Source organism: Primulina huaijiensis, chromosome 5 (genome assembly GCF_012295235.1).
Source record: "Primulina huaijiensis isolate GDHJ02 chromosome 5, ASM1229523v2, whole genome shotgun sequence".
Classification (NCBI taxonomy): domain Eukaryota; kingdom Viridiplantae; phylum Streptophyta; class Magnoliopsida; order Lamiales; family Gesneriaceae; genus Primulina; species Primulina huaijiensis.
The window spans coordinates 22,999,860-23,024,132 of NC_133310.1; the positions used below are offsets into that span (position 1 = coordinate 22,999,860).

Genomic DNA, 24,273 nt, shown 5'->3' on the forward strand with positions numbered 1-24,273 from the left:
AAACACATGGATTGATCATCACTTGGCTAGTTGTTGTGTGTGGCTACAATTTCAAATTTGATGTCATATTTTCTTGGGGCCATGTGAATTGTTGTACTCGTAGCTCTTTTCTTTTTTCGTCTCAAATTTGTACAAAGTAGAAATTTGAATTCTTTCTTTGAAACAATTTTGGATTCTTGCATTTTTGTCTGTGATCATTGATACGTACCTTCACAACATATATGATGACATTTATTTCATAATTTTTTTTTCATATTTATTTCATATTTGAGATAATAGTTTACGATTGGTTGCTGTCAAGTGTACGAGCAATGGATGATTGACACAATGAAACAAATCCAATACAATCACGTCTCTTGAATTCTAAGCAAGAGGTCCCCGTTCATTCATAATATAATAGAAAATTTTAAAAAGAATCTAATCTTTAAATAAGATTTTAGAGTTATTTCGATATAAGAAATCAAATATTCAACTGGTTTTGGATCAATGATACTTCTCTCTGTGAAATTCTATGAATCTTTAAATTTTCTTTCTGCTTTATAAATTGTGATCACATGCATGCATCTCATTTTTACTATAGTACCAAATTTAGATATATGCACTCAATTACTCTTTCACGGGTCGAAGAATACGATAAAACTCAACATATAAAAATAATAATAAAATGTGAAGTATGCTCCTAATTCTATCTGTTATTTCGATTTGAATCTAATGGATATTGTGTATATAATTCACGAGAAATTTACTCTAGCAACTGATAAAAAATGGTGGGTTGCGACTCGAAAATGGCGTAAAATTGTTTGGACAAGAGTTGATCATAAGATATATTTGTTTCACTTGACGATTGTTTTTGTGAATATAGCGTTATATATAGATTATAGATCACAAGATAGATAATGTGTTTGATCTTTCTTTGTCAACCGATGAATAAAAGTAAATGTGGAAATGCAAATATGGGTACTGAAATTGAAATCGATTCGATCCATTTACATGAAGGCTGATTAGACTATTTGACACGTTATTTTGTCATTTTAGACCAATTTACGATTTTTACGTCATAAAAAAAAAAAAATAAAAAAAATAAAGCTCGATGGCTCCTCATTATCGTACAAAGTGCAAAACACAATCCTAATGAGCCCGATGCGACCTTTGCATAACTTGCCTTGATGGGATATAGTGGCGTTTCCTTAAATTTAGTCCATTACTAGCAAAAAATTTAACTCCATGCACTGTGAAATTTTCTAAATCAGAATTTTATGGAAAATTTTGGGGCATTTTATTGAACTTAATTGCCTAAAAAGGATTTCACAATTAATTTAGTAATTAGATTATAAAGTCTCATAAATTGCATTTGACTACAACTCTCTCCACCATGTTACAAAATTTTAAAACCGAAACTTTTTGCCCTTAGCTAAAAAATTTTAACACCGAACCTCCTCGAATTTAAAGAGATCAGACACACCTTTACAATATAAGTACATACTTCATTTCCAAGAAAAAGGGAGTGGCAAAAAGGCCACAGAATATCTCAAACCAATAAACATATATCCATGTCTAAGAGTACTTGCCATTTTCAACACAACCAAATTTTCACAAGATCAAAGAATAATCAATTAACCAAAACAGTTCCAACAGAACATGAATCTTCAACTTCTGGTATATTGTCAAGGCACCTCCACAATGCTAACATAATCACACCAATGCTCTTCGAAAAACTTCCTGATCAAAATGAAATTGAGCTGGAAGTAAATACACGAAAACTATACAAATTTGCCTTCTTGTTCTTGTGTTGCTGATAGTTTACCCTCTGATAACAGAAACCCGTTTTGGTATGCAAATGTTGCCCACTAAACTGGTATAACATCAATCTTTGAGGTGTCCTCACATCTCAAAACGATGCCTTCAAGACTGGCTGGCAGAATGCATTTACTCCACTGGCATCCGGTTGAAAAGGGTTCTGGAGGAGGAACAATCATTAAAACATTCTCATTTCGCTGCACTACGCCCATAACACTGACGGTGCTACCTTCTTTGATGTACCTAGCAAATGTCGAGAGAATAAATGTCAGCCTGGCTAGTAGGTTGAATCCCAAATAATGGGCATTATTCGATACTATACTTGGAGATAAGCAGCGAGTGTTATTGATCATCAGGGAATATGTGAGCTCACATTATCCATCCACAAACACTGCACTTGGTAAATTACTATAGGCTCAGACAATGGTAAACCAAATTACTCATCGTTCCATAATTTGCTCCATCATTTTCGATAATATTGTAATCATTTCAGAATAACTTGCATAAGAAACATTAACATGAAACACAACAACATGGAAGCTTGTTGCAAGGAAAAAAACATCTTACCCTTCTTTCAATCGCATTACACGGTCATCACTTGAAAGATTCCTTACTCCTAACCATCTGACAAAATCAGAAGACACGTCCCCATTCGATGGATTGATTTCAACAACAACCGATTCATCAACATAGGGTGTCACTCTTGCACCATAGCCAGTCTTAACCAATGCCCTCAATCCAGATTGGAAATCGGATATATAGAAATCAACCACATGCCTCTGCAGTCATACAGAATCTATTAAGGAAGTGTGTGAATTTGGGAAAAAAGGAAATTCCAGTTCTTAGCACTAAGTAGCTCTCGACATGGGGAGAGAGATCATATAAACATAGAGTATGCCTGATCTATAACTAACTACACGTGGATCAAATACATTTTCACAATTAACTAACTCTGAATAAGTGAGAATTAGATAAGTTTATATCATGGCAGACTGCAGCAACCAAATGAGAGCCGGTACTTTAAAAGAGTCTAAACTTGTGAAACATGTTTGAAACAAGACAGATGGACAACATAGAAAACTTGATAATAACAAACAAAAATAGCATACAAATATCTCAAATGCGCAAATTAAGTTTGTTTAACAATCATCGTTTTATGGCATTTATGGAACTGTCGCCACCAAGAATGTCACAAAGTTCAAAAGGTAAACGTGCATCCAAGCATACAATTGACTCCACAAGGACCCCAAAAGTGGATAACATAAGTAAATCAATATACACTAAAAGCAGTCACCACATACAGAATGTATCATGCATACAAGATTTGAAGTGCAAGAAACATGTAGCGTAAGGTCAGGAGAGATAGTCCTTTCTCACCTCTAATGCACGAAGGCCCCAGGTAAAGCGGCGGTGAGTGGGATTTGCTGCTTTTGAATCCCATCCCCTATACTCATATAAACTTGTGGAGGTATAAACACACCGGGGAACTTTCTGGAATGATGATTCAAGAGGAACATTTCCACATGTGACAACCTTCAAAGTCCACATTCTACTGGTTAGGATGGGTGTTTAAAATTCATCATTTACATGAAATGTAATCAAGCATACTTACTATTTCATTGATGATGCATGCGGTAATGAGATGACAAACCATAAGCATACCGAATCAAACATAGCGCCAAAAAAAAATTCCTTAGAAGAGAATAGACAAATGTTGTGTGATGCCACATGAATTAAATTGTCACATGCCAATTTATGTACGATGCAATGAATATTGGATATCGATTACTATTATAAAAAGAAAAGACAACTAATAAAAGTTGTGGTGAGAACTTAACATGTCACGGCTTTGCTAGTGAAAATTAAGATCTAATATTGATTATTCTCCACAGGAGTATCAAAACACATAAATTTAATAATCCTATATACACGATATATTCCCAAAGAAACCTTCAGTTTCCACGCCACCATGACAGGAATGCCTCACTGCAGGATTTTTCTGTATATATAGTTAGACAACAATCACATAATCTAGCTCTCTATTATAAAATCCGAGCTAATGTTCAATACAAATCCACAAAATATTTGATAAAGCGGAGATACGAGGTATGTAATATCAACTTCAGTCCAAGAGATAGATATTTCTTAACTGACTTCTTGAAAAGAGGCAGGGGCACACAAAAAAACAAGATCAGTGGGAATTATTCATAGGACATGTAATATTAAGATTTATATCAGCACAATTCAAGACATATCATACCCCTGACACTTTAACAAATTGGCCATCTTTCGCAGTTCGTAATTCAGCATCAGGATAACTAGCTATATAACTGGTAACAGCTCTTCTTCCCCAACATGTATTCCAGGTAAATACTGTAGCAACAGCAGCAAAAAGTACGACGACGACAAGAAGAAGAATAGGGTTCCGGACAGCTCCAAGAATGAAACCGCCGGCAATAAACCCCATCACAAAGAGAAGAATGATGGACCAAAGAATTGGCTTCGGGAAGCTCCTCCGGAAGGAATATTCATCATCCTGACTGAGGTGGGTAACAGCCTGATTATTCAAAACAGAAGCATTGTGTAACTTCATTGACCCAATGGACTCCAAAGGACCAGATGTCTTCCTAGGAGCGCCAGATGAATTCAGTGGACCTGAAGTAATAGGTCCGGATGTAATTAGACCCGTGGTTGGAAGAACTGGTGGAAGAGGGCCAGAATTTTGACGAGAAACGGCTGTTCCTCCTCCTTGAGGACCAGATGATTTTTTTAATGGTTCCCCATGTTTATTAAGGGGACCAGAATTGGTCTTCTTCATAGAGGCCGATCCAGAAACCCCTCCAGAAGAAACAGAGGCCCGATTGACAGAATTTAATTGGCCTGAGTGAGAGGATGTTCCACCAAATGACCCCGTTCTTGTCGGAGCATTGCTTATAGGACCAGATTTTCGGGACCTTGAGCTATCCATAGGAATGTCAAACATCTTTCCCAGTTCTCCAGATCTTTTTATATCGCCACCGGTGTAAGGCATAGCGACTGAGCTCATTGAGGGAGTCTTTTCTTTTGGTTGTTCAGGGCGGCCAGACACATACAGGCCATTGCTCAGCTGATGTGAAGGAAATCGAGAACCCATATCTCAGTCGTAACTCCACCCAGAAGGCCAAAGGACAAATTTTTTAACGACCATACACCAAACAGCCACTAAATTATGATGATAACTGCGAAGTAGTTCAGAAGCTCAACCTAGTGTGCCCACTTCCAGTCAGATATTATACCTAGAAGTTGAAAATAAATAAATAACAGTCACATACTAAAACATCTCCTCTAGTCAAGTTGAAACTCGAAAACCTTGTTCACAATGTAAATGTACATTAAGAAAAACCCCAAAAAAGCAATTCAGCATCGGAAATTAAATGCCTGGTGCGGATTGAGGAAGATATTGAAACAAAATGAGATTTCGCAGAAAATTCAACAAAACACTAACAGAATTTGATGACAAATATTGTACTAAAAGGCCTCAACATAAAGTGATTATGATTGAGAAAACTACAGAAACTTGTCAATATCAATTTCATCCAAAATGCTAGAGATCGTTAGAGTCCATATGCACATTTAGCACAAAGTAAACTGACGATTACCACATGGGCAGAAGAAATCTACACCGCTAGATCTGGACACAAGTTAACTTACTCCAATCATCAACATAGTATATAAAACCCAAAAACCACATAAAATTACAGATCCATCGAGCCTCTAGTGGAGTAGGCGACTTCACGGATCCAACGAAAAATAAACAAGAGCAAAATTACTCAATCCCCCCATTGTATTAGAATAATTACAAAGATCCGCAACTAAAAGTCTCCAGATATCAAGTTCTGAAATCAGAAATCCAAAAAAACTTCAAACCCATGTCACAAACAAATAATTAAGAAAAACCACGTCAAAAACAAAAAACGGGTGGAATGAGATAGATCGTCGAACCCACACACACAAGTCAAGTCAAGTCAAATCAAATCAAAGAAGATAAATGCATAGCAGAATACCTAAAGACCGTGGAGACATTGGGGGATCCAAGCTAATGGTGAGTGAGTTGGTGAAGAAGAAAAAGGTGAAATTGCGGGATATCAGTGGACGCAGGGAAGAAAAGTGCGAAACTTCCATTCACCCTCGTTGATTTCTGTTGTCCTATCGGTTTTCTACTGCTGGGGTGGATATAGAATGACGGTTTTACCCTTCCGGTCGACATGGAATGCCCATTCTGCCCTTCTTCCCCATTGTTGGGGTTGGTGCTACTTCCCGGGGGCATGTATGGGCTAATTATATTGAGGGAGTCTCATGTGAGACCGTTTCACGAATTTTAATCTGTGAGACGGGTCAACTCTACTCATATTCTGCATAAAAAGTAATACTATTAGCATAAAAATTAATACTTTTTCATGGATGACCTAAATAAGAGATCCGTCTCACAAATACGACCCGTGAGACCGTATCATACAAGTTTTTATCATTTATATTTCTTTCTTCTACTCATCTTTGTTTCCTATTTTAATACGTGATTTGATGATATTTTACTTGTCTTTGTTTATACTTTACTCAAGATCAAAGGTGGCGTGGGACTAAGTTCACTAATCACAATTAACTGTTCAATTTTTATTATTATCCAGCATTATTATTCTTTTTTATACGATTTGGGACCAAAGAATTTCTTATCTAATCTAAATATTACTCGCACAATATGAGATTTGAAATCAATATCATATATACAGTTTTGTTAGGTTACCCACCAACCGGACACAGAAATGAAGTGATACTTATATATTGGATATGATGAACTATATCAAAGTTATATATCCAATAGCTAAGTAACATCTCATCCGTGAAAATGAATGTTTGCACGGATGGTGGACAATGTAACAAAACTATATACACATTACTTTTTATGACGAGCTTTTCACACATAGCTTAACTAGTGTGGTTTGTCTGACTAACATGATTTTCAATATATCGCGTTACTCCGGAGGTTTACTCGATGTACACTCAAAGGTAGCAATTGCGGATAAAAAAAATAATAACAGAAAATTTTAATTATATAAGGATGTAACATATGCGCGAAAATATAGTGTTGATTTGAATGAGATCATTATAATATTGTGAAATCACTTTTCACTAAAAAAAATAATTGAAAGTAAATCTATGTTATTTGCTAATACGTCTTCTTTTTAGTTTTTACAAGAAATATAAAATCTTTAATTTATTTTTTCCATGGAAAGTTGATACCATATCCTATCTAGAAATTATTATTATTTTATTGTTGAAACTAATTCCTATGTTCCCTTTTGGTGCACCAATGTCATTATAAAATCTCCTTGTTTAGAATAATTGTTCCTAGAAAACTATAAACCAAGCAAGTTGACAAGAAACGCGTGCCGTATTTTGGAATATCTCGCGTTTTCTATACGCGTTTTCTGTTAAAATAAATGAATATATTCTGTGATGTACATTAAATGTATTTAGCTAGGAATTGTGAAATTGAGCCCAGCTGCTCAGCACTAATTTGGTCAACTTGACCATCGGTATGCATATGCAAAGGTCAATCTATTATTTGATTATTATTTTTCCAATCTATTATTTGATTTAACCTAACCTAACTCCTCAATCATTAGTTATTGGATATTTTACATACCAAATTACAAATTTAAAGCACCACATTTTAGAAGTAAAAAAAAATTTATCTTTTAAAAAAAATTATGACCAAGGGTAAACGAGTAATTGTAGAATCAATTGTTATATTTTTACCGTCGTAAGAGATACTTCATTTGTTCTACTCATATAGGCTTGTCTGTGTTTTCAAACATATTAAAAATTAGAAATTTATAAAACAAACCTGATCAACTATTTTTTTTAAGAAAACGACATTCTCAGGTTTAAAGAAAAAAAATCCAGATTAAAAAGTGTTTGAAAATATAAATTTTATAAAGGAATTTCTTATTTTGCCCTTAATGAAGATTTTAATAGGGCAAAAAAAATTGTATAAGTAGTTAATGTTATTAATGTAACAATTATTGTGATTATTATTTACCCACTAAACAAACTATATATCTGGAGAAAATTGCAGTTATTTCCTTATTTGAGTGTCATTGAAGCTGAGAATGTGACAAAATAATGCATTTCTTAATGCGTAATATTGAAAAAATTGCAGAACAATTCCACCTAGACGACGTGTGAATGGATTTATAAAATAGTTTATTATCTGTTTAAAAGCTTACGAGTTCTTTAAATTAAAAGTATTTGGTTAAAAATTTGGAAAAAAAAGATTGTAGAATCTTAAAATAAATCGCTTGACAACTTATAAAATGTCTTAAGATTATCGAATCAACGTAGATTTTTCGAGATTTTAAATTTACTATTTCCCAATAGTATGACCCAGACGTATGTGGTAAGGGCAGTAATTTGGATTGTCCGTCATGTCCGCATGTTCAACAAACTCCCCATCTTTCCTCCACTTTTGTTGAGGCTGCTCCTGAAGTGAAGCTGCGAGTGCTGGGCTGAAAAAAGAATTTACCGAGTAACGAAAGTTAAAAGATGCTGCTCATTCATATAGTCCTCTGAAAAATAATCGAACTTTAAACAAAATTATTTTGATTCAACCATCTCTTTGCCTACTTTAATCGGATATTTTTAATACCAACTAGTATTTTGTTTTGAGTAGTAACTAAATTGCATAATATCTCCAGTGTTTTTTAGCTCTTTTTTTAACTTCAGAAATAATAACTAAATTCGTGGACCTGAAATGACTATGCATAGATCACCCCTATTTGTTTGGTCCGTTCTAGTGACAGCATTCCCACTTAGATTATCACTTCCGTTACTGTCGAGCCTCCATTCCTTTCTGCGCTTAGATCGCTGCCTTAAAATCTCTATTTGGTGGTTAGTACCGATTAGAAGTAAAGGAAGGTTCCGCGGCGGCATGGGAAAATAAGCTAATATGTTCCCAGTGACCTTAAGACCTGATTGTCGATCCGAGGATTGGAGTAGGACAGCTTTCCCTGGTGTCCAGTTTCTTACTAATTGGTCTATGTGGATTCTATACGATATGCATTGCATTCTGAATAAAATTACAAGCGTTACCATAAAAAAAAAGACAATTCCAAACATATTAATATTTAGATTTAAAATAATATATTATAGCTAATACCTTATATGCTCGTAAACATTTTATAAGATATAAAAAACGAATTAAGGTTGATCGCTTATAAAATATAAAAACTTATCAATTATATATTTTAAAAAAATATTTTTTTTTCATGTAGGAAATATTAGTCTCCCATTGTGTTCGTATATAGGACGGGGGACAATTTTTCGTTGGGATGTTTGGTGGGCACACTTTCTTTTAACTGTTACTTTTCTTGTAGAGTTGCTGTCAATTATTAGAATTTTTATTCATTGAGAATGTTTATCGGGAAATGATTTCATATATTTAAATTCGTGTGACGATCAATCTGATCCAAATTTAAAATATTTTCGATATTAAAAAATATTTTATTATGATTTAAGTTGGTTCGGATATTCATTTTATAAATTGACATGTAAGACAGTCTCACGAGTTTTTGTGTTATTGATAGATCAATTTGGAATTGGTTACTACTCAGTATGTCCATTTGGTGGAGATAGATGACTCACCTTTACTCTTTCTCACTGAATTCCCTATTTAAAAAAAATAATAGAAATTTAAATTATATATTTTTATGCCCAGTCAAGTAAAACTTGCTCCATCCCAAATCCTCCACTGAAATAATTGATTGAATACTTAGAAGTTCGCTCAAACCTTTTTTTTTTCCACAGCTAGTTTTTGGCACAAAAATTCGTCATATAAAATAAAAACAACTACAAATTCTTAGTTCATCGAATTTGCGGTTGCGATCAATATATCTAGTACAATTTCAAAATGAGTAAGTAAAACTATCCCTCACACAGGGAGTGTGTATTTAGAATATATATATTAAATATCGTAATTAGCATAATATAACTTTATTTAGAAGGTTGGATAAATTTCTCAATCTCAATCGTTGATTGTTAAATAAATAAATAAATCACAACGCAAACACACATGTAAATGAATTCAATGAGAGAATGATTCTAAATATGCGATTTCATTTGGTCTCCACTATTTTTAATTATTATTGACATTTGTACAACCAAACTCAACTCGTTCATTGACCGAGAACACTGAGTTACTTATCCTCTTATCAAGTGATCAATAGAATTGTATTTTCTATTGCTGATGGTAATATTCATATCCAAAACCTACCAGTTTTATCAATCTTTTGGTCATTTATATCTCTGTTATGTCTTATCAAATAAGAGATTATCATAGTAATCAAATGGTATTTTTCAAGATAGAGAGATAATAATCCATCATTTTTTTAATTTAAAAAAGAAAAACCGTTTCTCTTTTATACACATGTAACCCATGTGTCTCGGTAGCTAGTTATTTTTATTATTATATTATTATTATAAATTTAAGTCACTTGTACTAACTAAATTTGGTATCGTAATATGGTATGTTTTTGTATTTAATATTAAATATATCCTTATTTCGTTTATTATTACATATTGAAAAATCTATATTATTGCGAATTCATTGACATAAAATTACTTCCAATCAAATCTTTGGTCGATTTTTACGTTTTTATTAATGTTTTAGCACAAGATTCAATATTTTAGGAGTTCTAAGTTCCTAATCCTAAGATAAACATAATCCGGGCTTCGTGGCCCAATATCACCGATCCATTCTGAGCCCAATGGATTATAATCCATCACAAAAGGATGACAAAATTGTCTACGAATCACTCGTGTCCATATTTATAATAAAAATTAATATATTTGACATACAAAATAATATTTTTTCGTAGATGGCATATATAGAATATTTGTTTCACAAAAGTGACCCGTGAGACCGTCTCACAGGAGTTTTTGTGTATGGTTTAATGAGGTCTAGGCCGTATATTTACGCTCATCATGTGTGTTTATATTATAGTATTTTTGTATAATAATTATAAATTTATTATTATATACTAATAGCACAATGATTTATAATTTATATTTTTTTATAGACTCAAATTCATTTTGAAAATATATCCACTGACACACGTCATAAATATAGAGTGATTTCTCGTTATTTTTATGAATGTGAACGATGTATCTAGAAAAACTGTCGGATAATATTTTTTATTGTTACCGTTATAATTACATTAAATTTCATTTGAAAATGACGATAACGAACAAACTTACTATTTCGAGAAAAGAATATGCTATTATTAGAAATATTGAAGTCGAGTCATCGATATCGAATTTAAGTAAATCCATTATAGTCCATGTTTTGCAATAATCTTTGAGTATAGTTGATAAGAAACTATGAACTGTTTCAAATTCATGATTTAACAAAAAAATTATTTTACTTGAAAAGGAAAATATAGAGATTTTTTTGGCCTTTGAATAATTTTATTCAATTAATTTACATTTTGCTCGCATATGTAAACACTGTTGTGTAGTACACGGCTGCAGCTCTGTCCCCTCTCTCCCCCATTTGTCCATCATTCTCCAAGAAAGAAAATCCTCAACCCTTTAAAATTTGTTGGAGACACAGCCTTAGCATGCACTGTTGCACTGGCGGATTAAAGGTATAAAAGAATTTCTGTATTTGGGCATTGTTCTTTTATTCTTGAATTTTGTGTTGTGCTCTCCTTTGGAAATCACTTGGTGTAGTTTTGAAATAGTTATTTGTTTGATCTTTGGCATCGTTTTGATTGTTGATTATCTGGTGTACGCCAGAGCATGTGCAAAATTTGCGTGACCGGTGGATTTTTGTTTAATTTGTTTATGATCGTTCGTTTTTGTTCTAGAATAATTGCATATTTTTGAGAAAGATAGCAATGTTTTACACGAAAACCTAAATGGAAAATGAGATCAGAATTAATCTGTGATTTCTGTGAAAAGAGAACTGTTTGTGAGATGAATTAATCTGATAAGAGATGGGTCACAAGCATTGTTTCACTGCCAGAGTTTCTTGACATTGGTTGGTGATATAATGTAAGACGAAAAGATTGGAATACAAAGACAATCTAGATTTATTTTATGTTAAATGTGTGCTAGAAAAGAGACAGAATCTGATCCCCATGGGGATGAGTGACGTGATAGACCAAAATCAAACATTGATTTCTTTAGGGGGATAATCTGTATTCTATGAGGAAATAATTTTGGAGCCCATCTTAAGTTTGTGAGTGGTTTCCGCTTAATCATGGATTTGCATTGGTTACGAGACAACTCATGTTACTGGATCCTTTTTTTCCACTACGTTAGTTTTTCTGTTAAATTTCATTAAAACAATTAGAGACAACAGTGGTACATATCAAAATATGTCATACATTATATGTCTGGGAGAAATATATTGGGCATGTCAATGGTTTATTCAACTACATGAAAGAACATAGATGTATGTATGCTCTGCTGTTTAAATTCTAACAGGGTAAAAAACATGTACAGAACAAATGGTGCCAACTATTTTTCTATATTTATACTGCTCTGAAGGCTGGTATTTGACGAGAGTTAAGACAAAGGTATTGTTACCCTAATAATGAAGATTGGTTGCCAATCACTTTTCTGTCATTTTCGTGATTATTTTGTGAGCCGGATTGGTTTCTTAAAAAATTGCTTCTTGGTTATCTCTATGTGTTAAGATATCTATTGAATTTCCCCCTGCAAGCTAGAGAGATCTCAAGGCTGGGAGTTCTAGTCCTTTTTCTCTTTTAAATATGCTTGGATGCTAGATACTTCAGGGAAAGGGTGGCTGATCAAGGCAATGTTTATGCGATATCTCTTGAGCAAATGATTTCCTTTTCTTTTTTCTAATATGCCTTTTGTGTTTTTTTTGGAAGATATATCCAAAGCTTTTCATTATGTTGCGAATTTTTTTGGGTATTTGTTGTGGAATAAAGAGTCAACAGTATTTCTTCAAATAAGTTAGTGGGATTTATATACTTTTTCTTTGTATCATATGCTTGATGTTGTTAATCTAATCAGCAATTACAAAGAGTTAGTTCCCCAAATCACAATGTATAATTAGGTACAATAAACCCGTGAAAGGACAAAGATGTCAATGCAATGAGATAAAAACAGAAAACCGTGTGTTGCCTTACCAGTTCTTATTAAGGTGAATGGTGCATCATCGACTGTTTATGATGTACCTTTAAAAGGAAGTCTTCAAATATAGTATCTTGTATGAATCGTGCTTTAGTCCTGATGAGATATCTTTAGTACCTGGATGTTATTATTTGACTAATATGATATAATTTGACTGCTAAAAACCTACTTTATAAATTGTTTTCTGGTGCCTGAATTTCTAAATATTTTTTTGTAGTTCAGTTGCGAGTGCTGATGCAAATTTCCATCTGTTACGTGGTCAAATTGCTATTCTTATGTGCCTGTCTTATGAAACCTGGACTTTCACATGATTAAATTCCTGGAACTAGAAGTATGGGAAATTGTTCAATGTGTGGAGAGTGTAATAACATAGGCTGTGGAAAATCTTATCATACCGGAAGAAAAACCGATGACAGCCCATGTTCCTTAAACTGTGTAAGAAATTGTTTCCAGCAATCCACCTACAGTACAATGTCCCAAAATTTTGCGCCGTCTTTTGTATATCATCGTCGGAAGCAGAATCATAGCTCTAGTTGCATTTGCACAATCCAACCAACTTCTGGTGCTAAGTGTAGTGATGTTTGCCGCTCTTCCATCAGTTCTGAAGCTGCTCCTGCTGGGCTTCCGCAAGAGAAAGTTTCTGAAATCGGGACAGAATCCACATGGCTTCCTCTTGCGTGTCCAGTGGAATGTAATCAAGATACCACAGTAGACTATGACGAGTGTCCAACTGAGGAACGAGTTAGTTCTGAAGAGGCCTTGGTAAGTGACATGGATATAGCTTTGAATGTCATTTGTGGCAATAATTGTTCATCGTCAAAGTCAAACCTGGACGTTGGATCGGCTTCCTTTAAAATTGATGTGGAGGATACAGGCGAGTGCTCTTCTTCCGGTGCTTTGGTAACTGAGAAGGTGCCAGATATTTCAGAAAGAGATATATGCATTTCAATTCTCAGAAGTCAGGGACTGCTTGAGAAATTTTGGACTAGACATAATCATGCAGATGCTGAAAATACTGGTAACTCTGGCAGCAGATGCTGTTCAAAGACATGCAAAGTCTGTGGTCATTTGGAAACTTCAAAGAACTTGTTAATTTGTGATAATTGTGAAGATGCCTTTCATATTACTTGCTGCGAACCTCGTGCTGCAAGAATACCTGCTGGTGAATGGCTTTGCAACTCTTGCTTGAAAAAGAAGCACAAAATACTGAAGGAGAAATCTTCCGGTAATTTGAATTCCAGCATGGAGATTGGAAAATATGGCATTTCAGCATCAGTGGGTGAACTTGGATCCCTGGAGTTCATGTTCAGAGATACTGAGCCACATATGTCGTGTGTGCGAATCGGTGATGATTTTCAAGCAAGTGTTCCCAATTGGCGTGGTCCCATTGATGGGTATGTTCCTAAATAATTTCCAGTCATTTTTAATTGAGTTGGAATATTTATGTTTTGCTAATTATTTATCTGCATGAAATTTCTGTCCAAGTATCGCTGTTGGGATTATCAAATGCATAATGTGAGATTGATAGATATCCCTGATTTTTTTTTATATCTTTCTTAGGCACATGTGGGTAATATGTTTTTCAAAATTATAATAACCTTTAAATCTGCTTCTCGGTAAGATAATTATTATTTGGTCAACTTTTAGTGCTCCTCATCTTTATCACACCATTTTCTCGTCTGCCCTACATAATTTGGTGATTCTTTGAAGGTACAACTTTTCTTATCATCTATGGATACAGTGTTTTGGGTTTTTGTAAGGAGTTGTTCTGTACATTTCATAAAAAGTAACTGTGTTCCTGTAATCCTACTATCAATTGGAAGAGCATATTATCCCACTGCCGATAATTCGTCACAATACTAAATCATCGAACACGATAATCTTTTATGCCTTTTTGGTTTATTTCTCTGTTGTGTAGTCTAACAGTTTTTGTTTCTCTATTTCATCATGTGACGAGACAGCTTTGTTAGAGTGCAACATTTTAATTTCCTGTTTTTCATCATGAGCTATTTTACTCTTAAGGACTTAGTATTGAAATTCCATACCTAAAAATTGGCAAGCAGCATCATCATTCTTATAATTTCTTTTAACATTTTTACAAATTGAAGAGTAGATACTGAAGTTTATAAGAATGCAGACATTTGTCTGCTATAAGTCAGTTTATTGTATGTGTGTACTTTTCTTGCTTCTTGTGTTTCTTTCTCTATATCTTTCATGTAGTGTAACCATTGCACCATATTTGTTTTGCAGTTTCTTCCTTGTAATGCAATATTTGTCTTTATATTTCAGTTTTGGTAGTTTTTTAGTGTGCTCATTATACCTTTGGCGCATGTTGAAATTCCATATTTATTATTCTTGATGACTTTATATTTTCACGATATGGAGATATAGGATAGTATAAGTTTCAGTTCAGAATAACCAAGTGATCTCTAAGACAATAAATTTCATGATGAGTTTATTTTGAATAAAGCTTGCCTGCAGTTTGCTCAGCTAATTTAATTTCTTGATCGGTGACCTACTTTTGTATTCATGTCTTGTAATCTTTCCGATTTATACCATGTCCCATCATTTTTGCACTAGACCAATTAGTCGGGGTTTTCAATTTAATAGGTTCTATTCCTCATATTGTTAATATCTTTCTTGCTTTTCAGCTTAGGATTAGTTTCTTAGACCAACCACTAGCTAACCTTGTGTGTAATTGATGTTCACAAATGCTGCAGTGAATGCGATCTTAATGGCATCCAGATAGAAATTCATCCTCTTGAAGATGATTGCTCATGGGTAAATTTTTTGAGGATATGGCTTTTGTATTAAGTTGGCGTCATGTTTAGGACAAGTGTTAAATAGAAATTTCACGATTTTTTCCAGGAATGGAAATTGACCAAACCTTTGAAGCTCAGTTCTATTGGCAATTGGATTCAGTGTCGGGAGATGATTGAAGGCGTCGGAAAAGGTGTTGATGGAACCATTTGTGGAAAATGGCGCAGGTAAATACTTCCGATTTCGTTTCCGAACTATCATGAGCATAAACTTTGCCTTTTGAATGTTGATGGGGGAATTGACAAAATTGTTTTACCTCATTTAAAAAACCTCTTAGATTTTAGAATCAATAATTTGAATCTCTTGGGTAAAAAGCAAAAACTAACTCATAGGATATAGCGGCCGAGTCGTGACTACATTTTATGGTATATAAAGTTTAATAGAAAGATCCTTTCTCAAATTTTTTTATTTTTATTTTTGGGCTAGGGTGGGGCCGGGGGCGGAGGATTTTTTACTTTTACATGGGTTTGAACCCAAGTGGTGATGGCATGGTTTCTCAAATTTTAATGACTTTTTATAGTCGATATGTGGCCTTTTTCACATTATCCATCTGGTTTAATTGTATAACATTGATATTGTCATCCAAACAAATTACTTTTATTTGTTGGTGCCAGAAGTGAACTATTTGATCATGGAAACTTATATGTTGTGCCTAGGTGTGCATATACTTCAAATAAATCAGTTCAATATAAGATTAATGCAGGCTAATATTGATTTAATCAATGCATCTGGCGTATAAATTTGCAACATTATATTCTGAACAGTGAATTACAATTCATCTTCTCTGCTGACATATTCAGGGCTCCTCTTTTTGAAGTTCAAACTGATAAATGGGAATGCTTTTGTTGTATTCATTGGGATCCAGCTCATGCGGATTGTGCTGTACCCCAGGTATTTCTTTTTTCCTGCAGTTACGTAATTCTGTTTCATTCTCCAGAAGGCCTACTTCATTTTATCTTAAGATGTTAGAATGATATCTTTAAACACCTAACGGCAAATCAAAATCTCAAAGGAGAGATGGTAACACAAGGTGCTGCCTTTCAGATTTTATTTATTCCTGCTACAAATGTTCAGAAATTGATATGTTTAACTTGTTCGAAACTTGGTGGTCTTTTTATATGTAGAAACAAGTTCCTTTAATTTGAAGTTTGTGCCCTAAATGTAATAATGAAAATCATGGATGCTAAAACCAGTGCGGGAGAACAGATGCTAATAGTTCTTGTTTTCCACAATTTCCCGAAAACAATTTCCCAAACATTTTTATGCCACCTAAGTTCTTGCAAATGGTGAAGCTCATTCAGCATCATTGTTTTTGTTTTTTCCATTTTTGACATTGATTTCCTCGCACCTGAAAAATATTTATCACTTTGGGAGATAGTTCATGAATCTATTTAACAAATTTTTAATGCGGTTTCATTATATACTGATATGTTCAACTCTTATGAATTCAGGAGCTTGACACAGAAGAAGTCATGAAACAGTTGAAGTACGTAGAGCTGGTGTGTTATGTTACACCTTCATGGCTTGTTTCATTTTCTTTATCCCTTTTGCTAGTACAAATCATGGTTTTGCTCGCTTTAATAATATCTGGTCAATTTTGATTATAGTTTGGTGCTAACTGTACCTGTTCAGATAAACTTCCATTTGAATAGTTGCACTCCTTTATTCCTGATGTGGAATTTGGAATCTTAATCCTACAAGCCTCATTTACCACTTATATTTGCCTTAAAACCTTTTTGATTTCTGGTTTTGGAGAAGAGATCCTGTTGATTTCAGTCGCCAAGAAGGCAAGAACTTTTTCTGTTTTCTAAGTTACTAACATAATCATAACATGATGTGCAGTTGAGACCTCGGCTAGCTGCAAAAAGGCGCAAGTTGAATTGTTCGAAGAGTAATGGCTCTCAAGACCTTTCACGGTCGTGACAAGAGAACTAAATTTTGAGGAGAAATTGTATTTTGCAAGAATCTAAACGATAAAAAATCTAAGCTTCGTATGATCTCGATCACGACAGGCTGATGCCGTAAATGATATAATTTTTATGATCGAAAGAGCAATTTCTATGCGGCGCTTCATATCATGCTTTGTTATGTTTGTTGATTTTTAGATGTCACCACGCTGTTGGCATTTGGTGCTGCCTTTTTTAAATCTTTTTCCTTCCTTCCTTCCTTTCTTTTTTTAAAAATAAAATTACCTATGTGCATCCTTCACGACAAAAGATGGTGTCCAGAGCTGAAGTTATGAGGCAATGTAAGTGTTTTGTTATCGCAGCGTGTCATCGTAAAAGAGTGTTTTGTTATCCATGAGTTTAATGCTGTTGGTTGGATCTGAATGATGAGATGAATGTTACCCAGTGTTGCATTAGATCTAGTTGGCACTATATTCGTGATCGACTCGAAAAAGGGGGATTGAGAATTTTTAAATAATTTGATTTTGAGCTGGACGAGCTCGATTTTTGAATATCAATCTAGTTATTTAGCTCGGGCCTGAGTTTTGACACTATGTTGTTTGAAATACCATCAATTTTAATACCATACATGTTAAACTCATCTCGAGTCTTACTCAGTTCTACCTCAGGCTTATTTGAGGCTATGTTTATTTGGTCATGGCCGGCAAGTTGAATTAACATGCGAAAAACATGATGATAGCACCGATTACAAGGGAAACTCATTTGCATATTGTTTCGTTTGAAGTCACTGCAAAACTTGGTCATCTACTATACCTGACCTAAGTATATACGTACACCAAAAAAGGCCTTCTATTTCTCAAATTGCGGAGAGGTAAGGTCAAAGTACGAAACAAAGAATTCAAAGGAGATGCTAACAAGATAAGTAAATGGTCACCTCTTCTCCCTTACTTCAGCCACGGGTACGTAAATAACAGATGAATCACTTGAAGTAAGGGAGAAGAGGTGACCATTTGCTGATGAATCACTTGAAGTAGTTGCATTGGTTTTGCCAAATCTTCGTCATGGAAGTTGAAGTAAAGATTGCCGAAGTTTCTCCACTCTATTTTTTATTCGACAGAGTCGTTCCATCTTAGCTCCTGCTTCAAGCGTATCAACCCTATTCTTGCTGTTCAGTTTCTTCTTAGCCTGTTTTGCTTTCTCCCTTAGATGTTTTAGGCTCTCATCATCACCAAAATCTACTGGTGTCTTCTGATTGCAGGAAATAAAGTATCAGCGCACAAAATGACGATAAATATGCATGCGCATAATTGCCTTAGAAAGTTCAGAAAATACTAAAGAACGGCCCCACACAATTCTTGTATCATGTTAATAATCCATGCATGCTAATTATCTTCAATTTATTGAATCCCGACAAGCAAATGTAACACAAACAGAGCATTGATATTTTATGGTTTTTAGGAAGTTTAAACACGAATGGAATACAGAAGTCAATGGGCAAATCAGGTCCTGGTAATACTCGTGAAAGTAAAGAATTGCTATACACTCGAACATAATCGTTGAAAGCCAGCATAAAGTAAGAATGGGACAATACAACATATTACCTTTCTCGTGTCTTTCAATGACTGTTTCCTCTTCCTTTTCATTAAAGAATCGGTCAGCAAGTAGTTGTTTCTTCTTCTAGTATATTTTTTAAAAGTCTTAATCGTTTGTGATGTCAGGTTATCCTCTGGTGCCATTTGATCAGCATTTTCGTCTGATGCAGTTTCAAACACAGTTTGCTTTTGAATGGAACCAGCATCCTTAGACAGTTTAGATCTTTCTGCCTGCTATGTTTGATGGTTAACAAACTCAACTTCAAACTTAATGAAAACCGTACACACCGAGTAATGCATCAATGGTATCGGGGCAATGCAAATTAGAGAATACATGAAAGAACAAAGGATTTCAAAAGAAATGAACCGTTGTACAAGGTCTTAATGGACTGCGAAGGCATATTGCTAGGGAGATGAAGATTTCAAATGAAAGAAATGATGAAAAAAGAACGGAAGATAAAAGAACATGAAAAATTTAATGCAAATTCAATCAGGAACTGCCTTGCCTTTCTGACTTTTAGTGCCAAGTAGCGCGTATTCTTGAACCATTTATTGACCTGCAAATGGAAAAATAAAAATGTCACCTAAGCATGTGGGGTAATCATGCTCAACAAAAAAATGTCTAATTGCTTCCAATTCTGTTTCCACGTGAAAGGTCAACCAGAGGCTCTTCTTATCCTAACATTCTTAGTTTCTAATAAGACAAAGGTAAACTTAACCATACAGTTACCTTCTCAAATTCTAAGCCTAGCTGCTTGGAAAGACTCTCTCTTACAGCTCTGACAGGAAGTTCATTCTCGGTGAAAACGAGTCGAAGCTTCTACATCGACACATTAGAAACAGAGAATTTGCACATCATTTGAATAGTGAGAACAATATTAAAATTAATGTACGATACCTCAACCACATTATGTGGTAGTCTGAGAATGGATCTTTTATCCTTGCCTGATGGGGACTCTTTCACTTCTTCTAAAACTTTTGCATTGGTTTCTCCTAGAGTCATGAGGGTACTGGCAGCATCAGCCTCCTTTCGTTTCCGCTTTCTTTTTGTGGGACCCCGGTCTTCATCTTCACTAATTTGTTCACTTTCAAGAGCATTCTTTCCAAACATTTCCAAAAGACAGGAAAGTCAACTATTGAAAGCACATTCAAGCAAAGAATGAGGAGCCCCTCCAGGAGATACCAAATGTTTGGAAGGGAAGGACCTAAGACCCAAAAGTCTGTGGTCAATCAAGTTGAGAAAGTTGGAGCAATTTGTATTCATGTGTATATAATTACTTCACAACAAGTGCCTTCACAGATGCAATGTGACTCAAAAAGAAAATTATACCCCATCACAAATTATTGATGGTTTTTTTTTTTTTGAAAAATGGCTTATTGGATGTTTTTGGTGCTCGCACAAAATATTTTTCACATTGCAATGTTTCTCTCCAGAAAAAAGTTCAATGAATTTTAAATCCACACATCATATAATTTTGTATAGTTTACAGCTGCTCGCTGTCTGGGACGGCATAGAATTTCACCAGCCTTAATCTCATCTGAGTCTAATCCGTTTAAAATAAGAGAATCATCCAATGATTCCTTTGTTGTATCTTCATATCTTCCTGGGGAAAGAAGTGCTTCATCCTCAAGTGACTCGAGAAAGCTGAAATTAGATTCAGAATCATCATAATCTGCTATAACAGTATTCAATCCTTTCCGGATGTTCTGGATCATAGTCATCTGATGGCCAGTCTTCTTCATGACATACAATGAAATTTCCACCATCAGGTAATGCAGCTTCTTCATTGAACACATCCTATTATGATTCAAACAATGCTATCCTATCAAATTATAGACTGGAATAATGAAAATAGATTTCATCTCTTTTTACAAACAACCAACCTGCCAATTACTGCCCATAGAAAAGTCGGTACCAAGGTGAGCATTTGTGGCTTCCAATACTTCCTTCTTACTCACACAAAATTTGCAAAACCAACCTTCATCTTCTGGAGGAACTGGAATATCAATAACTTCATTACATGAGCACACAAAAGAACGTTGAATGATTCCAGATGTGTGATGTCCCTCAAAGGGGAGACTTGATTCCTACTAAAACGATAAAATAAGGAGCAAAAAAGCTCACTACTTTCAGTTGACAAAGGAGGATCAAGAAACTTTTGGTGAAAAGCAAGATTGCATGTCCCATCACAAAGTATAATGTCGTTGTCAGGCAGAGCTTCTCGAAACTCGCATTTGGAACATATTATCTGAATTTGAAACAAGCATACTGAATTCCTAATTTTAATTGAAGAATAAATAAAATGGATTCTTACTGAACATAAAAAAATCCAATTTCAAGGAATACTAGCATGATATTTCTCTTCGATAAATGATATTTAGAACCATAGATGTGTAAACCACTAATCAAAGTCATGCTTGCACTATACCAGTTAGCTAGCCAATTCATGGGTAGTTGAAAATGTAAACAATAGATGAAACTCCATTACAAATTACATATAGGAAAAAAAACTTACATGTTCGTGATGAACAGGTCCATCAGGAGCTATTTTTGAGTTATTAATGCATCCAACAGAACTGAGCAAATCCAACTTATGAATAACTTCACGTATCCCCAGCTTGCATTTCATTATCTGCTTCTTTGCTCTTTGTAATTCCTTTTCTGGTTTAATCTTCTCTCGGCTGAAGAAAAATGTCCATTCATGTTAGCAGCGTGCAAGTCATGATGTTTCATGCACTAGGAATAACTGATAATCCACAGTTTGTCATGATATGTGTAGAGGTTAACTCACACAATTAACACCAAATATTTTCGAAGATAACAAATTTTTTTAACGTTATAAATTGAACTTTGTAAAAAACTGTATACAGTATTCTCTATATACGCATTGTAACTCAAGATAATTCGTTCTAGACTGGACTGGATAAACATTGTTGGGTACCAGAACCACTGACGGGCTGAAAATGTTATCCTTCGCATGCATTTTATGATGCCCATTCAAGTTTCATTTTACAAATACATTCATGTGCCTCCCATCTACCACACCAAATGTCTATTGTACAAACCATATGCAACAACTTAGATGCATAGATTGGTCGGCCTCCTTTAGGAATTAGGATGACATGCTTTATTTAAAGCTTAACGTGATAAAATGCATCCGAAGCACACAAAATATAGAGTAGAATCTGCAAATAGGCACTTTCTCAAAAAATCACATGACAAAGATTTTATACCTCTGACCTTTCCAACCTTCTGCAGAATAAGCATCAATAAGATTCTGCTCTAGCTTTATCTTTATTAAAAGACATCTTGTCCCCCTTTGCAATCGATAAGCTTCGTCAAGCCCCAAATGATCATTTCCCTTCTTCCCATTCTTCCCTCGGTTAGATTTTTTAGACTTCACATCTTTATCATCTGACTTCGCACTCTCTTTTGTTCTAAATGTTGCAATTTTAACTTTCAGATCACTCGTGGCAGGTTGCCTCTTGGAGGATTTGGTCTTATGCACAGTGGTTTGACCAAAAAACTTCTTCAAACCCCCATACACATTGTCTTCACTTAAGCAGTTACTTTTCTTCTTGGATAATGATGAATAAGTCTTGTCCTTTAGTTTAAATTTTGGTTTCTTGCAACGTGAATTTCTCTAATCATTATCATTGTTGTGCAACTTTCTCTTCCGAGTTCTTTCCTTGGCCAGTTCCGGCATATTGCACATATCATTCAAACAATCATCAAACTGCCAAGTCATAAAAGGAAACAGAAACTTAACAAAAAAAATTTACATTGGGAAAACTCAACTAGTAGTACCATAAAATGCAACTAACAAGAAGCATCGGAGATTGTACACCAATTCCATTAGACCCTATTGTAACTTCATCACACAAATTCCAATTCAAGAAACCTGATCAACCCATAAAAAAACTCCACACAGCAAGGGACGAACATATACTAAATCAGGCACAAAAAAATAATCAACAACAAATACGCACACATCGTTGATCTTAATAGAAGAAATGTACACAGCTCCGACGAGAAATTCAATAAAATCTCAGATTGACCTCAACCAAGATATTCCATGAAAATGCTAAAGAAACCAAATTGGATTGCTCAATCAAAAGGAGGGTATGTTTGAAAAGGGTAGAAAGAAAGAAGTGTCACTTCAGATAAAACGGAAGATCTGCAACTGCAAGTGGACTGACCGATGCAATGTATTTTACGTATTCATGGATATACGTGTCAATAATATGGGAAAATGATGAATAACATTGATTGTTTGTATTGGAAACTATTCGAAATCCAAATTACAAGTTCGTTCAAGATTCATGTATTCGTGAAGCTTGATGCATTTTTTTTAGATATTATACTATATCTATATTATCAATCTATACTATATATTAAGGTTGGACCTAATTCAGAAAAATGAACACCAACTTTTTCTTACAATTTTGTTTTTACGTGATACTAATATTACACTTTTGTTTTTGTTATTTTTTTTTATTTTAACAAACACTTTTATTTTAAATTTCAACAATTCAAATAGTACTTTAGTCCCTCGATAATTTGCAAATTTCACTTTAATCCCATGATAATTATAAAAAACGTTGTATACACACGTACCGTGTGTGCAGAATACCTAGTTATTATATTATTAAGTGTGATACTCTTAGAATAACTATTTTAGAGGACAAAAAAATATTTAATTTCATAATTATCATTCTTACCCTACTAACAACATACTCAAATCGCTCTATATTTAACATATAAAAAAATCTAAACAAAACTTCTTTTTTAAATCAAACAACTCTTCTAAATTGAAAATAATTTCGTATTAATTATTTTTCTCTTCAATTCTTGTACTTAATAGAACTCCGTTGAGTCATTAAAAGTCTATTGACATTTTGAATATTTATAAACTTTTTAGCGTTTTTAAAAGTCAAGTTTGAATATCACATGTTTT

General features: G+C 34.2%; 2 protein-coding genes and 1 pseudogene across 2 annotated transcripts; 1 reads left to right on the plus strand and 2 right to left on the minus strand.

Annotated features, from left to right (window-relative positions):
* Nucleotides 1–1,463: 1,463 nt before the first annotated feature.
* LOC140977311 (uncharacterized membrane protein At1g16860-like) lies at nt 1,464–6,053 on the minus strand. The gene is made up of 5 exons (XM_073442016.1): nt 5,841–6,053; nt 4,058–5,072; nt 3,175–3,330; nt 2,365–2,576; nt 1,464–2,040 (listed from the first exon to the last, which is right to left on the minus strand). The coding sequence occupies exons 2-5, from the start codon at nt 4,928–4,930 to the stop codon at nt 1,848–1,850; spliced, it is 1,434 nt and encodes a 477-aa protein (XP_073298117.1). The 5' UTR covers nt 4,931–5,072; nt 5,841–6,053; the 3' UTR covers nt 1,464–1,847.
* A 7,414-nt stretch (nt 6,054–13,467) lies between these two features.
* LOC140977754 (uncharacterized) lies at nt 13,468–16,777 on the plus strand. The gene is made up of 5 exons (XM_073442492.1): nt 13,468–14,390; nt 15,717–15,777; nt 15,865–15,983; nt 16,617–16,707; nt 16,754–16,777. The coding sequence occupies exons 1-5, from the start codon at nt 13,468–13,470 to the stop codon at nt 16,775–16,777; spliced, it is 1,218 nt and encodes a 405-aa protein (XP_073298593.1).
* LOC140977755 (uncharacterized) lies at nt 16,717–23,309 on the minus strand (annotated as a pseudogene).
* Between the last annotated feature and the right edge of the window lie 964 nt (nt 23,310–24,273).